This window comes from Lissotriton vulgaris, chromosome 7 (assembly GCF_964263255.1).
Source record: "Lissotriton vulgaris chromosome 7, aLisVul1.2, whole genome shotgun sequence".
NCBI classification, from domain to species: Eukaryota; Metazoa; Chordata; class Amphibia; order Caudata; family Salamandridae; genus Lissotriton; species Lissotriton vulgaris.
The window spans coordinates 491987567-492004802 of NC_141695.1; the positions used below are offsets into that span (position 1 = coordinate 491987567).

At 44.7% G+C, this 17236-nt stretch overlaps 1 protein-coding gene across 3 annotated transcripts in view; it reads left to right on the plus strand.

The window, feature by feature from the left end:
- The window catches only part of LOC147701938 (manganese-dependent ADP-ribose/CDP-alcohol diphosphatase-like), a 248793-nt gene extending 236022 nt beyond the window's left edge, over positions 1-12771 (plus strand). For all 3 annotated transcript variants that reach the window (XM_086930564.1, XM_086930565.1, XM_086930566.1), the window contains one exon: positions 11134-12771. In XM_086930564.1, coding sequence (XP_086786690.1) covers positions 11134-11429 — 296 coding nt within the window. In that variant the 3' untranslated portion in view covers positions 11430-12771. The remainder of the gene's footprint in view (positions 1-11133) is intronic.
- Positions 12772-17236: the final 4465 nt, after the last annotated feature.

The following is a 17236-nucleotide window of genomic DNA, read 5'->3' on the forward strand; positions in this document are numbered from 1 at the left end:
CGATAATTGCAGGAGTGCGGTACAAAATCCATTTGCTAAAAAATAACATTCTACGCCAGTTGGCACCACGTAATGAACCAAAGTTGAAATTATTAATAGTTTTCCATATATCGATAGATAACACAAAATTTTCCTGTGTATGCCATTTTCGTATAGCTTTAGAGCTCAACTCTTCCTCCCGACTCTGTACCAAACAGTGTAGGACCCGATTAACAAAAAGTTGCCAGGAATTAAACGTGTCATTGCATCAACAGCTAACCAGGACCCATTCCCCTAAAAATCGGCTAACGTTTTAAACCCAGCGCGCCCCCAGTTTACAATAAATATGGGTTTAATTTTGATCCTTAAAAAAGCAAAAGCACCAATTAGGGGAGTTGTTAAATTGAAGAGGGGGAGGCAATATCTCTTAAGCATGGCATCCCGTCGTTTAAAAAACCAATTCAGGGTCTTGTATCGAACAAATTTAGGAGATTTGAGCACGAGAAGGGGGAATGGGTTCTGAATTTCGAAACATATTAACTGATAGAAAAAAATTATAAATAAGCCCGCATCTGGAATTGTATTTTTAAATCTGTCTAAGTACTGCGCAAAGTATGCGTTATTATGCGTTATAATAATCTTTTAAATTTGGTAATGAGAGGCCTCCATATTCAGTTTCTTCGTATAAAGTCCGTATATCGATTCTTGCCATTTTTTTTTTGCCCAGACAAATGCGGAAAACATAGATTCTACTCTAGAGAAAAAAGAGCCAGGCAGAAAAACTGAGATAGTGGAAAATAAAAAGTTGAAAAGGGGAAGTATTGACATTTTAATCAGGGCAATTCGACGAGAATAGATAACGGTAGTGGATCCCAATGAGCGAACATTAAGCGGACCTTCCAAAGCAAAGGGACATTATCTATACTACTATTATCAAGGAAGAACTTTGAGGCGGGTAAACTCGGGAACCACAGCGCCAATCCACACACCCAATACATCGTTGTAATCCTCAGGGTGTGCAGATGGACATAGGCTGTATAAATTAAAAATAAAAATTTAAAAAATATAAGTGAAAAAAAAGTAGTCCCTTGAAAGTAGCGCCGGCCGCGACGTGCGTGCTGACATCAGGAGCGGCGTACACGAGCGCGAGGAGCGGCGGAGATCAGCACGGGGAGGAGCAGTGATGAGCGAAGGAGCAGCGGACATCAGCGGGGGACAGGCGGTGAGGATCGGCGGGCAGGCAGTGAGGAGCGGCCGCGGGGAGGATCGGTGAGCGGCGGATGAGGTAGGGCGCCAAGTAAGCAGTGAGCAAAGCAAACGTGAGGGAGGAGCGGCAGCGGGGAGGAGCGGTGAGCGAGCCACAGGTACCAAACGGGGCATTACAGGAGGAAAAAGAAATGTGTGCAGGTTACAAAAGCATACAAACTGGAGCGGTCAGCTTAAAGCTAAAATGACAATCAGGAGAAGGTAGCAAACGGGGCATTACAGGAGGAAAAAGTGGCGTGGGCAGTGATGTGGGCAGGTACCAAACGGGGCATTACAGGAGGAAAAAGAAACGTGTGCAGGTTACAAAAGCGTACAAAGTGGAGCGGTCAGCTTAAAGCTAAAATGACAATCGGGAGAAGGTAGCAAACGGGGCGTTACAGGAGTAAAAAGTGACGTGGGCAGGTACCAAACGGGGCATTACAGGAGGAAAAAGAAACATATGCAGGGTACAAAAACGTACAAAGTGGAGCGGTCAGCTTAAAGCTAAAATGACAATCGGGAGAAGGTACCAAACGGAGCATTACAGGAGGAAAAAGTGACGTGGGCAGTGACGTGGGCAGGTTACAAAAGCGTACAAAATAAACATAGAGGCATAATATTGCACAACGTCAGGGCGGGCGGGGGCCCTGAGCCATGATTGCTCCCTGACAACGTCGGAACGGGCTGCTAGTTAAGTGTATATAAATCCTGAATTGTAGGAGAAAATAAGATCCCCAAGTATCTTTTAGGTTTTGAATTAATACAGCCATACAAGTCTGGATGTAATACTGGGTCTGCTCCCCCACAAACCATAATTTCTGTCTTTTTTTTTAATTAATTCGATAGCCCCCTAAAGCCTCGAATTCTTCAAAAATCTGAAGAGCCTGTGTCTGTGATTGAAGATCCGGTTTAATTAATAACATATTGTCATCCGCATATAATTTTATTCTGGCCATAGAAATGACCGGGGGAACAATCTGTACACAGTTCCGAATAGCTACAACAAGTGGTTCAATAAAGTAGGCAAAAAGAATAGGAGACAGAGGGCAACCTTGCCTAGTTCCCCGCTGAACTAAAATTTAACCCGTTAAAAGTTTATTAATGATTATATTAGCTGTGGCACCAGTGTACAGATTCTGTATTAAATTAATGATTTGTTGTGGGATACCAAAATATTTCAAAATAATAAAAAGTGTGTCCCAGACCACCAAATCAAAAGCTTTTTCTGCATCTAATAGTAGAACCAAAGCCTGTAACCCTCGTGACTCAAAGTAATCTAGTGCCTCAATCAAAAAATGTGTATTTGTGAATAATTGCCTTCCTATAATAAAACCGTTTTGATCGGGATGAATCAAATCCGCCGTGATATTATTAAAACGAAGTGACAGTAATTTGGTGGCGATTTTATAATCCGAATTTAATAACGTGATCGGTCTGTATGAATTAGGGTCCTTAGGTTCTTTCCCCTTTTTCAAAAAACTAACAACCGTACCTTCATGAAAAGATCCGGGAACTTTCCCACCATTGAGCATAGAGCTTAATAATAACAAAAACAGATCACAAAAAGAACTACAAAAAACCTTGAAAAACTCTGCAGGAAAACCATCCGGACCGCAGGCCTTACTCAATGGAAGATCCTTTACAACCAAATCCAATTCCTCCCTGGAAAATGGGCTTTGCATAATTAGTTGATCGTTTAATGATAAACTGGGAAGTACATGTCTCCCCAGAAAATCAGACATATTTTGATGGTCGATGAAATACTGTGTACTATAGATTTTATGATAGTGGGAGAACATTATTGAACTTATTTCTGCCTGATCAGATGTCTCAATATGAGTAACTGGACTTTTTAAAGAATGTATCATATTCATAGCAGCTTGTTCTTTCACCTGCCAGGCTAAAAATTTCCCTGTAAAGTTACTTTCTTCATAGACTTTATGAAGCACTAAGTTCCCTCTTAGCTTCACTAAGTTGTTTCTGAACATTACAAGTTGGATTGCAGTATCGTTGTGTTGTTAAATCCTGAATTTTTTGTAACAAAGTATTCCTAATCTTTTTTACGGCGAGCCACTCAGCCGCATCTTTGCTTATGACTATACCCCGAATAAAAGCCTTCAGGGAGTCCCAAATAATATGTACGGGAGCTGTGCCTGTGTTTCGGACAATGAAATCTGTAATCTCTGATTTAAGTACAGTAACCCAGTTTATCTCCTGTAAATATGCTTTATTAAAGATCCATTGTTTAGGAATTTTAGTATTGTCTCCCACAGCAAAATTAATAACCACCATCGCATGATCTGAAAAACCATTATGACAAATTTTCTGAGAAGAAAAATTAAGCTGTCTGGAGGCCAAAAATAAATCAATACGGGAGGATGATTTAAACCTGCCCGACCAACAAGTAAAATCAGTTTTCCGTAGATTTTTCAAGCGCCATAGATCACATAAATCGAGTAATGACATATTATTTAACATAGTCCTAAGGGATTTAGGTTTAGACTGTCTCTTGGAGGATGTGGTAGAATCTAACTTAGGGTTCATAAGTATATTAAAAGTATATTAAAATCGCCGCCTATAACAATATCCCCTCCCAGCAATAACAAAGACTGAAACATAGGTGGAGGGGGTGGAGGGGGGGTGTTTGGGAGTTTATGGGGTGTTATATCAAGACACCTCTATGGTAGGGGTTAAGACTCAGTGGCAGGCGTGGGCAAGGGCAGCAGTAGGATGGCAACGGGTGAAGTCTGGGGTGGGGACACGGGAGGTTGGGATAAAAAAAAGGTGAAAATATGGAAGTTTTTTGCAGTAGGATTGTTTTTGGTGAAAGAGTATTTTGTAAGGATTTTTGTTGTCTATGGAAAAGTTGGCACTGTGCTATTTATGATGTTGCAATGTTTGATGCATATAAGTATTATGTCTACTAATGGGGGGCTGAAATTAATTTCGTTTAATGCAATGGCCTCAATAATAGGAAAAAAAATGCGAGCCATAGAGTCATGGATTAGGACTGAGAATCCCGCTGTTATAATGTTGCAGGAGACTCATCTCTCCGCTTCTAAAAAGGAGGATTTTACGATGTTCAAATCATGGGCTTTGGTCTGGGGTTTTTCATGCGCCATTAGTTCACAACGAGGAGTCGCTCTTTTTTTTAATAAAAACTTGGAGGCTGAAATTATTCAGACGGAACAGGATGGTCTAGGTCGTTGGTGTTGGGCTTAGTGTAGTTTCAAAAATCGACAAAGGCCTATTACCTTTGTCAGCTTTTATGCTCCTATAGAGGATAATTCTCAGATTTATGACGCTACTTGGGGCGGCTTGGTGTGCCCTGGAAGCTGTCTCAGCCGCGCTGACACACAAGGGACGGGGGTGAGGGGGAGGCCGAGAGCCAAGGTTCATGTTTGGGTGGGTCTGGCCCAACCGGCCCACCCTCTAAAACCGGGCCTGCAGCCCACCCTACCTGTTGAGAAAGTGTCCGGTCCTCCGAGCCGACCTGGCCCTTTCGGATACCGTTTAGCTGAGGTCGACTAAGGCCCCTACCCTCTTTTTGCCTCTGATTTACATACACACCCTCTCTGGTGTTGCTTGCACCTCTGATTTTGCCGCTTTTTTCCGATTTCGCTCCCCTTTTTTCATGTTTGTCTTTCTTTCCACTCTACATCTCTTCATTCTATTTTTATCTTTTCTTCCCCTTTTCAATCTCTGCACTGTTGCCCCATTTTTGCCCCTTTTCCACTCCTTCTCATTCTTTAGCACTCCTGCTCATTCTCTTCTTTACGCTCTTGCTTTCTTTTTGCCTCCGCTTTTTCACTCTTCTTTGTCACTCTAGTCTTTTCAGCTATTGCCCATCTTTCTCGAGTTTGCTTTGCTGCTTTTTTCCCTTCTTACACTGTCTTTGATGTCTGCTTTCCTACATGTACTCTCGTGCCCCATTTCCCACCGCTTGCTCATGCTCCCGCCCATCTTTCCTGCCCTGCACACCATGTTCACTTAGACCCACCCACCGCCACCTGGATCTCCGCCCACCGGACTTCCTTAATGGCAGCTGAAGGCAGCCGGCGCGCCAAATGCAAGCCCGTCTGCTTCTGACCATGCTAAGTTCTAGGCTCCCTGGTCTGCCACTCATTCATCGCTGCCCGCGACACTGCGTGGCGGAAGATCTCCTCTCTATAAACCCTGGTCGCCCATCCCAGCCCTATGTCTGAGCCCCCCACACAGAAGATGCCTTCTCCTGTGCCTTTTCCAGCCTTCTCACCTCCTTCTGCTTTCCTCCAACCTACACCCCGGAGTCCTGCACCCACATTCCACCACCCACAACCACTGTGTCCCCTTCCTCCTCTCCCGCACCCACAACACTTCCCCTGATGCACCCATAAACCCACGCGCCCAGACTCCCAGTCCTACTGATCCATCCGCCAACCCCGACTTCCTTCCCTACTGTACACCACATTCACAACCACAGCCTGATAGACAACATGAAAAACATTCACCCCTCCATTACCTGTCACACCATAGACGTTTGGGAGCTCCTACACAACCTTTTCTCTCACATACTCTTCTTCACCGAGAACTGGCCCAACCCAACATTCACGCTAGACATCGCTGTGGCAATTTTGCCAGTCTACAATATTGCAAGATAGGATACAACCAGAAAACCGAGAGAAAGCAGTAAAATCATGTCTAGAGAGCACATCAACTGCTCCTTCACTTCGGCTGAAACCGGAGACCACTTAAAACACTTGCTCAGTACCTCCCCGCTGCGGCCCCAGAACGAACTTCTGCATCAACTGGGAGATCTCTGGTTTCACCTGGAAGACCTCAACAACTCCAACATCTCCAACCTCTAGAAAGGCCTGAGCACACTAGGTTATCATCCAACGAGTAAACGACCCCACCCCATTTGCCGGTCACACCATCGATCTTGTGTTTTCCATCGACCCAAACAAAACCATGGATCAACCCTTCCCCTTCACCTGATCAACTAATACCTCATCTGGTTCAATCTGAGCCTGCTCAACAATTCAAGAACTGAACACATCAAGACATTCTGATGCAACTGGAACAAAATTTCCTCAGAAATCTGGATCGCTAAGGTCTAGTCACGAGGCCCACCTCACCACAATGACCTCACACACTGCCTCAAGAAATCAGCACCTGGATCACCTCCCGATCAGATTCACTGGCTCCACTCAAAACTTCCCCATCCCTCACCTCAAGCTGCAAGCCATTTGGTACCTGGAAGACCTCTGGCTCACTAAACAGCACATCAAACTACTGGAATGCAGATGGTGCCACACTCATGACAGCCACAACAGAGAAACCTGCAGATCAGCTCCCCAAATCTACCTCCAGTGACTCAGAACCACCAGGCACTCGGCCCCACAGAATGGTTTGAAAACTGCCGCAATAGGCATTCACATTCCCTGCTGCCAGCTCCACAACCATCACAGGAACTTTGCACTCAACTCTTCTACTGCTTCTGCAGCAACATTAGCACCATCTAAAATATCTTTGCACCTCAACCAGACCTTTCCAACCTAGTCATTCTCCACTCTAACAGCAAGAGCACCAGAATACTGTCCTGACCAATCCGGGGCTCGCCCTGCCTTTTTTCCCTCTGGAAACGGACGTCACTCCCTCACATTTCTTGCATTGTGTGATGACTTTTCAGAGCACTTAAATGTCAATAACGTCTTCATTTTGTTTCTACCCACAGGTGATTGATATGATATATATTGTACATCCACAGTTACCTAACAAGGGATAACCCAAAATCTAACAGATTTGAGAATTTGTACATTAAAACAAATGTTATGTTATGTTATTATGAGTTTATAAAGCGCTATATCACCCAGGGGTATCTAAGCGCTATCAGCGAATACACAACAGCAGTAGGTGAAAAGAGCAGATCACAGGGCTGAACAGCAATAGGTTTGTTTCCTTCCTGAGTTCAACCGGGAGAAGATTCCATGCCAGGGGGACAGTGCTAGAGAAGGCTCTGCCGCCCTTGGATGTGAGGTTGTACCGAGGGCAAAGTAGGTTACATGCCTCAGCCGACCAGAGAGACCTAGTGGGTAGATACCTAGGGAGCCGATCTTTGATATATTTAGGGGCTGAGCCATAAACCGCTTTGTGTGCAATGCAGAGACTTTTAAATTTAGTTCTTTGGGCAATGGGCAGCCAATGTAAGCTGCGGAGTAGGGGCGTAGCTCGAGTATGCCTGGGTTTTTTAAAGATGAGCCTCGCCGCATCATTCATTACGACCTGTAGTCGGGCCAGAAGGTTGTTAGGGAGGCCATAGTAAAGGGAATTACCATAGTCCAGCCGTGCCAGCAGTAAGGCGGAGACCGCCAGCCTCATAGTGGAGAAGGATGGAAATGAGGAGAGTTTCCTCAGCTGGCTGATCAGACTCACACAGGTGCCGACCACAGATGATACCTGCTGAGTCATCGATAGGCGGGCATCAATTTTGATGCCCAGACTTTTAACTGCTGGTGCTGGAGCTGGGAGTGGCCCCAAATCAGTCGGACAAAACTGGTCGCACCAAGGATTGGCAGCTGTAGTGATTGCCAGGACTTCCGTTTTGTCTGGATTTATTTTTAGGGAGTTGTTCGACATCCAGCTAATTATAAATTTGAGAGTGTTCTGCATTCGCAAATGAGCCTGAGCAGTGTCGTTGATCTGAATCAGGATTTGTGTGTCGTCTGCATAATTGTAGACTCTACAGTCCATCCTGTTCAGTGACGCGATCAGTGGCTGAAGGTATAGTTGAAAAGTAAGGGTGACGGGGCCGAGCCTTGAGGCACACCGCAAGTCAGTTTTGCTGGTTTGGATACAAGATCAGCAAGCTGCACTCGTTGCGACCTATCTTCAAGGAAGGATGTCAACCAGGTGAAGGCTGTACCCCGAATCCCCAGGTCCTGTATCCGCGATAGAAGTTGGAAATGATTAACGGTATCAAATGCCGCGGATAAGTCCAAGAGGATCAGGGCACAAGGTTTCTTATTATCCGCCTTAAGTCTCAGGTCATCCAGCACGGATAGCATCACCAGTTTCGTGCTGTGATGCGCTCTGAAACCCGCCTGGTTAGGCTCAAGGAGGTGGTTACTTTCCAGGAAGTGGGTGAGAGAATGTAGAACATGCTGCTCCAGGATCTTCGCAAGAAAGGGAAGCTGGGAAATTGGTTTTTTGGGTCCGCACCAGCTTTCTTAAGTAACAGAACCACCCTAGCCTCTTTAAAGTTAGAGGGCACCAGTCCCTGCTCTATAGAGTGGTTCAGCAGCGTAAGGACGTTGTCCTCCAATCCAGACCAGCCCAGTTTAAAGATCTGAGGTGGACAGGGGTCAGCTGGAGAGCCAGATTTCACCCGGTTTAGTATAGTCGCTAGGCACTCCTTTGTTAGAGCTGGTAGAACTGATAATTTTTGCGTGGTGAGTCTGGTGGGAGGTGGGAGGGGTTCTGCAGAGCACGAAAGGATTGATTTCTGAGACCAATTTCTTAATTTTATTCATGAAGAAGTCTTGAAAGTCCTGACAATCTTTGGAGTCAAAAGAAGGTTTTGGCTCTTTGATAGTACGTAAGTCATTCAGGACTTTAAAAACCTCTTTCTGGGGGTTAGCTGCCGTTAGTATGGCTGTTTCATAGAATTTGGCCTTTCTCAAACGAATGGCTTTTTTATAAAGTGCTAACTGCAGTGTATAAGCTTCATGTTCCCTGGGCGCGCGGGACTTCCGCCAGGCTCTTTCACTTTGACGTACAACTTGCTTTAGCTCCCTGAGATCTTTGTTAAACCATCCTGCGGCTTTGCCCTTGCAAATGCATTTCACAGGCCCAGTTCATAAGTTTAAGTACAGCTGAGGGTTTCATAATAAACACAGCAAAAAAACAGTGGCTCGTAGAGGGACATAAGGACAATGGTGGTAAGGTGACTCTAAAGAGACCAACAGAATTCCCATCCTACTCACGGTACCTCAAGGATGCGTCCTTGTACCTACCTTGTTTACCCTGTATATAAACGATGTTGCCAAGGAACTTGCAAATTACAGAAATGTCTCCTCTGTCATAAATGGCAAAAATATTCTAATTTTTCTCTTCACAGATGATTCACTACTTATCTTGAAGAATCCCACAGGTCTCCAAAATCGAATTGACCTATTTCTGGTTTTCTGTGCTTCCAGGGATTTAGACCTAAATGCAACAAAAAACTAAAATCTGATGTTCGGGAAGGATAAAATTAAAGACAGTACAGCCAAAATTGCTAATGAACCTCTAGATAGAGTTTTATGACTTGATTACCTGGGTGTTAAACGGACAGGCAAGCTTTTCTGGGAATCCCAACTAAGCAAAAGCTCTCTGCTTTTAGTACAAATATTCAAAGCTATACAAGCAGACTCAGTCTCGATCAATAACCCTGGCGGTATTTTGTGCCAAGGCCCAAAGTGCTGCACTCTTCAGGGCCGAAGCTTGGGGATATGTTGATACCCAGAAGGTGGCACTAGACGAGAATAATTTTGTCAGATCTCCTATCTCGGTCCCGACCAGCACCCTTCTTATCCCACTTGTTTTTTGCTTTGGCGATCTGGCACAACTAAAGCCCCTGATGTATTGATACGTATGTGGTCTACTCCTGAGTTAATAGAGTATTGATACTCATTGGGGAACTTGATGAAGCTGAGCAGTGCTTCAAAAATCCCTTGACTGAAATTTGTCTCACTGGGTGTAGGAAACTCGAGCTATCTAAACTGTGGGACAACCCCAAGAAAATATTGCAAGATAGAGGCTGCTGTTCTAAAAACAAGGTATTGGGTATTGTGTATGATCAAAATACCAAAAGGGTAACTTCAGAAAGTCTGACCAATCAGTTTTTCGATTTTAAGCCAAGTTGTAAAGTTCGAATTCTTTTTACTATGATCACACCATCTTTGGCAAAAAGCTTGTATGTACGATTTCGCCAGGGTAGTTTATCCCTAAAAACGTTTTGTAACGAATAGGCCAACGATCTAGATTCAGATAAGTGCCCTGCCTGCAGGCTGGGCTCTGAGTTGGAGGAACATGTTTTGTTCTTCTGTCCAGAATACCGTGGCCCCTGCAGGAAGTGGATACGCCCAGTGTGCCTAAACCTGAGGGTTACCCACTATTTAGTCGCTATCTGCAGGTTAAAAAATGACACTTCCGGGCCAAATGCTTAAGTCAGTCGATAGATGCTAAATGTTTGGTTCAAGCGTTCGAAGATTGCACTTTAGCTATGAAGAAGAGTACATCTTCTCATATATTAACTGATATCTTTTATTTTTAGATCCTAGCATATTAAAATAGTCAGTTGCTTTTGAACTGGCTATGACTTATCAGTACCTAATTTGTACACTTTTCTTGTTCTTGCTTTTTTCTTTGCCTTCACCTTGCACTTTTACACTGCATAAAGCTAGATTAGTGATCCATTACGGAGTAATAGAGTACTGTTGAGTCCTTAATACTTTGGCATTTTACAATATTTGTATTTGTTATAGCCTTACTGTAGACAAATGAATACATGTTTTAATAGAGAAGCTGTTATTTTAGACATTATGTTTTTTAAACCCCGGTAGATTAAAATGGCTAACTAGCTGCAAAGAATAATGATGGCAATTTTTAATATATATTGTATGAAAATAATTTAACATTTTTATCTGTGTTATATTGTATGCTTTGATGGTTCTTGGCAAACTGAATAAAGCTCTTTTTGATGATGATAATGATGATGATGACTCTAAAGATGTAATTTGATAGTACGCTAGCTATGGTGGCGTGCAGAAAATATGAAAGACTGAAAGAAACGACTTTGGAAAACTATTCTATGTTTAAATTGATGTGGAGGTGCGTCTGCCTTTACAATGACAGAAGTCTAATGTTTTTTTTAAATCTTTGTTGCAGGTCATCTTCCTATCCATCCAGATTCCACTGACACTGTTTGCCTGGCTTGGAATTACACAGAAATACTTTCTCTTTTACAATCCCACTCATGCGTTGTATGTTACATAGCGGGACATGATCATGATGGCGGCTATTTCTTGGACTCTCACGGAATTCATCATATTACTGTCCCGGGAATTATTGAAACTCCACCTGGAAGCCATGCCTTTGGAACTGTGCAAGTATATGAAGGAAGCATGATTTTAAAAGGCAGAGGATCTGTTTTGGATCGAATTATGCACTACCGAAAAGAATAGTTGTTTGTATAAACAAACGTTAATACTTACAACCGAAAATCGGACGTTGTACGCTTTGAAACAGAACTGTAATGAGAAACTACCAATTACATGAATAGCGAGTCCTCAGTCTTCTTTTACACACACATGGGCTATTCAATTGGAACAAGAATATCAGCTATTTTCAAAGCAGTTATCTTTTTAGGTCTTGCGCCTGCGTTGCAGTGCGCAGCATTTCTCGCGCAGCGAGCGACCTCTTGAGGGGGGGTTTGAAAATATACCTAGGAATGGCACACGCTCGTGCGTTTGCTTTTCCTTTTGTGGCACGCTATTGACCTTTGCGTGTGTCTTTTTATCAAATACAGCACGCAATTGGCCAAAGCCGGGCGGATTGCTCCGCCCCTGGCCTATTGGTGTCTATTACGCGCACCGGCCGTCTTGTGGTTTCAATTATCATGCCCAGACACGGGCGCGATAATTGAAAGCACATGGCTCTCTGTGGCGCGCGCACCACTTGCAGGCTTCTTCGTTTTTGGATCCATTTCACAGGGAAGCAACTAAATGAAAGAAGGAAAGAGAGGTGGGCTGTGCGCCCGCACCACTCGTTTATTTACTGTACTGGGGAAGAAGGATTTGCAAATAATCCTCAAAGAAACACAGCAGTTTCCTCCATCTGCTATTCTACACACTCAGCTGCTGCTGTAATTCCCCTCTTTGTGTGCTGGTATGTTGCTAATGAACTATTGGCGACTTATTCCTTTTGAGGGAAGAAACGAGCATTGACATGCCTCTGCAGCTAAAGTGATAATGGTGACAAGCGACTGAGCCCTCTAGCATCAGACCAGTTGGTGCAGTTATTCAGGTACCTTAGTGTTGTGAATCTGTGTATGGAGGGCATCAAGTGGGCGTTCCCCTTGCCGGTATCTTACATCAATTGCTATTTTTTTCACTGAGATCTTCTCTTTTGCTTTTCTCACGCGTTATCTCAATCTGATGTTATTTTTAGATTCCCCCAGGGAATTTGAGAGGCGGCTGAATTAGAGCTGCAAATGAACTTCAGACGCACACGGAGAGGCCAAGGATTCGAATGGGAATGTGATGCGCTTGTGAGTCTTGGACAGGAAGAGACATGGCGACGTGCAGGCAAAATACAAACCGAGTGTTCTGAAGAGCCACGTCTGTGCTCTTTTTATTGGATGTTTGCTACTGGCCCCCTGTCTCTTGACCCACTCTGACAGACTGCTTTGTTTTCCTTTGTTGTTTCAAAAACATGTACTACGTATATAAAAAAAATCAAGACTTTAAAAAAAGAGGTTGACGTCGGTATCACAATAAATGCAAGAGATTATGCGATTTTCCCTTTGCATACCGTCTTAAACGTGTTTCTGGGGAATAAATCCCCCTCTAATATAAACAACACTTTTAAAAAAAGACCTGGCAAGCATGTTGACGTCGGTATCAGCATAAATGCAAGAGATTATGGGTTTTCCCCTTTGCATACCGTCTTAAACATGTGTTTCTGGGGAATAAATCCCCCCCAATATAAACAACACTTTTAAAAAAGAGCTGGCAAGCAGGTTGACGTCTGTATCAGTATAAATGCCAGAGATTATGCGTTTTACCCTTTGCATACCGTCTTAAACATGTGTTTCTGGGGAATAAATCCCCCCAATATAAAAAATACGGTTATTTTTAATATCTCCGTGTGGCATAAAGAAAGATATGCCCCGCCCATCAATCCAAAACTGTAATAAATCTGTGAGACTTTGCCCAGTTAAGCATATTTTGTTTTAATTTAGAGAGGTTTAATTTTGTTGTGTCTGTTAATAAAGCCATCATGCCCCGGACGACAATTAAGACTTTGCTTTACTCCTCTGTTTCCCTTTACTATAAAAAAATGAATTACGAAGGGGCTTAGAAACTATGCGGGTTAAGTACATATTCCTGTCGTAATCCCCAGAGGGACGTTCACCATTTATGTAATAGGTGGCAGATACTGCGCACATAGAATCTTGGCTTAGCCTTGCAATTTATAAATGTTATCTTTTTTAGTGTATTAACAAAATACATAAGGATGTTCAGCCGACGCTGAGACTCGAACCTAGATCTGCAGTTCCAACGCCAGTAGCGCGCATTAGAACTCCTCTACGGCTTTCCGGGCACAACTGGACAGATTGTGGTGTTCCGTCATGTATATTATTATCGAGTCCAACCGACCCTAAACTATTCAGAGAGGAATTGATCTCATATGGCCCCATGAAGAAAAAAAGAAAACAGGTTAACTGTAAAATGTGTGTGGAGGGGCACTGAGGAGGCGGTAAAATCACAGCGGGGTGCATTAGAGGCGCTTCATTAGAGGGCAGAGGTCGGGGGCTCTGACATATGTGATGCTTTAATGGGGCTGTAAAGAGAAAGCCCGTCCATTTGCTATTCTTGAGCTGACTTAATGGTATTTGCCCAAGGTCGCACTGTGTGTCAGCAATACAGTGGTTAACGTATGAAGTATGCAAGAAACCCCTCAGACTCTCCGCACACAGAGGCCGCATAATCTTCCATGTACTGACATGGCACAGATTCCTGACTAACAGTGAAGCCAACCTTCAGTACAGCACAGCATAGTAACAGCACATGGGCTATCTTAAGTGTATTCCTATAGCATATTGCCAGCATCAAAACTTGGCTTTCTTGGTTTCGCTTATGTCCCTCCGTATCTCTCTACCGGCAGTGAAAACAACAGCTCATACTTTCAAACCACACACCTCAGGGTGGCTAGGAGGAGGCTGTGCAATGAACCATGCATTTTCTTCGTATTTGGGTCATCTAATATCCCCCACCTCCACTCCCCCCTCTCCGACTCCGCTCCCACCACCACGTCCACTCCCCCTTCCTCCCTGCACCTTTACTCCCACCTCCACTCCCTCCTCCCTTCCTACACCTCCTCTCCCCCTCCCTTCACTTCCACTCCCATCTCCACTCCCTTCTCCCTCTACTCCCTCCATCTCCACTCCTCCACTCCCACCACCACCTCCACTGCCCCCTCCCTCCCTGCACCTTTACTCCCATCTCCAACTCCACTCCCTCCTCCCTCCCTACACCTCCTCTCCCCCTCCTTCCACTCCCACCGCCTTCCACCTCCCCTCCCTCCTCCCTCCACCTCCAATCTCCCACCTTCACTCCCCCCTCACACCCTCCACCTCCCTCACTCACCCCCTCCCTCCACCCCACCACCCCTCCCTCCCTGCACCTCCACTCCACTCCCCCTCCTCCCATCCACCCCCTCCCTTCCTGCACCTTCAATCCACTCCTCCCCTCCCTTTGAATATGTCTCTTTACAACGTGTGGTGTTACCACGTGGTTAATAACGCGGTCGGTAGAATGACCGCGTTGTTACCGCGCATGGCTTTACATCGCAATTCGTTTCTACGACTTGCACTAGATGGCGCACTACCTGGCCCGACAAGCATTGGCGGTGCTGACTCTCCATTATGAGCCTGCCGCCATGTAGCAGATGATTCCAACCAGCTGCAGCCCCTGGACCAGCTGAAGCGCCTCAGCACCTCCAAGGACCTAGTGAGTACCGCAGCGCTACTTCCCTTCTCAACTGCCCGCTTCTTATGCTGCGAACATGCTGCCCGGGGCTGCCATTTGCTACCCCATATCCTTCTTACCCATTTCTGTGTCCCTAAGTCACTGGCCATCCTTGTCCTCGTGTCTACAATCCTACCCACTCTTATCCTTGTGTCTGTGTCCGTGGCCGCTAGTATCCTCGTGTTTGAGCTCCTGTCCTCATGTCTGTGCCCCTGCCTGCTCCTGTGTGTGCCCCTATCCCCTCCTGTCCCCCTGCCTGTCCCTGTAGCCCTGCCCATAAAACCATAACCAACTGTGCCCTATGTATGTGCCCCTAACCCCATGCTCGCTCCTGTCCTTGTGTCTGTGTCCCTTTAACACTACCGATATCTGTACCCCCCCACTCCCTAACCACTATTGTCCTCCGTGTTTGTGTCCCTGCCCCAGGTGCCTGTAGCCCTGTCAAAAAAACTCTACCTACCCCTACCTGCTATAGCTGCGCCCTGCCAAACACACTACCTACTACCGCAGGCTGTGTATCCCTGTCCCCACCTCATGCATACTCATGCCTCGGTGTCGCTGTCCATTTCCCTTTGTGCCTCAGTATCTATGCTTCAGAATTAGTGCCCACCCCCTCAGCCTCAGTGCCCACAGCCCCAGTGTCAATGCACCCGTATATGCAGCCACTACTCTATCCCATAAGCGTGCCACTAGTGCGCGCACTGCCTGCTCCAGCGCCTCTGCACTCACCCTAAACACAAGAGCATATAATCCATGTGCTTGCAAGTCCCACAGGATGTCTGTACCACCGGCTGCGGGACCGCTTACTCTACTGCGCTCTTGCCCTCAACAAATGGCCCTACTCGCTACTGATGCCACTCTAACCTGGTTGTTCTGCATTATTGCCCCTAGTCACCGGCCCTAGTAATTGCTCCCTCATACCTCCGGTGGCCCAGCCCTTCTTGGCCCGGTGGTTCTGCCCTTTTACCCATAATCACCACCCCTACTGCTCCCTCGTCCCTCCACTAACTCTGCCCTTCTCTCCTCTGTGATTCTACCCACTACCTCCAATAACCACACCTAGTAACTATGCCTTCGTAACTCCAGTGATACTGCACTTTTCGCTCCAGTGGTTCTATCCTATTACCCCCAAACACGCCGAAGTAACAGCTCCCTACTACATCCTGTCGCTCTGCTTTTCCTGCCTCTGTGATTCTGCCCCATACCCTCAATAACTGCCCCTAGTAACCGCGCCTTCCTGACTCCAATCATACTACCAGCGTGTAGTTGTACAATATGCAATGTACTATTTCTCTGGTATGTGTTCAGGAAGCTGCAGTATTAGTATAGGTGGTGTGTGCAGGACTGTTTTGGTCTTGTTGTGAATGAAAATCCTTTAAAAATTACATTGTTGTCCCATTCATTGGGCAATGAGGCTGTTATTTTTTTAAATAATTTATAATATTTATCTAAAGTATATTTGTAGTAGAAGAGACATTATTTCATCAAACTAAAAATAATTTAAGTAGGTGCATACTGAACATTGAATCAAACATCCTCATTTTGACAATGGAATAAACCTTATATAGTTTCTGTAAATCCCTTTATATTGAATTGCAGTTTTTGGTAAAAATGTTTTACTTAATAAAACATTTTCTAACTTTTTAGATACAGCGCCCGATACAAAACAAAATATTTAAAATCTAATGCTCATTTAAAATGTTGTGGTATTTATGTATAGCAGTGTTAATGCAAATGCAGCATGAAAACAGCTGATCTTGACAATAAAAGTGCAGCACAAGCTAGAGCAGGCACAAAAAATACAAGGTTTATACCTATTAAATTCAACCTCCGCACATCTAAGTACTTCTATTTTAACTTTTTTTTTACTTTAATTTCCCCTGCATTTTTTTTATTTCCAAATGGGGGTGGCTTTCTAGGTCTCGCCTAGGCAGCGGATGCGCTGTCTCTTCGAGACCTGCTACATCTGCTCTGTGGGCTCATTGATTTCTTGTGCTTACTTCAGGTGCCCTTCTAAAAGGCTTTTTTCCAGTTGGTTCATATGTGTTCTTTGTCCCATCTTTTGGTATCTTGCTCCCTCCCACAGAGCACAGTCCTATCACCAGTAAGTTTTCACTTTCGGCTTATTGTGTTTGATTCTGTCAGAACCCCACAGTCTTCGACTACAATCAGAAAAAAAAAGTATACTTGTCCTTAGGTAGACATCAGAAAAGTGGCAAGAAACTTAAAAGGCAAATTAG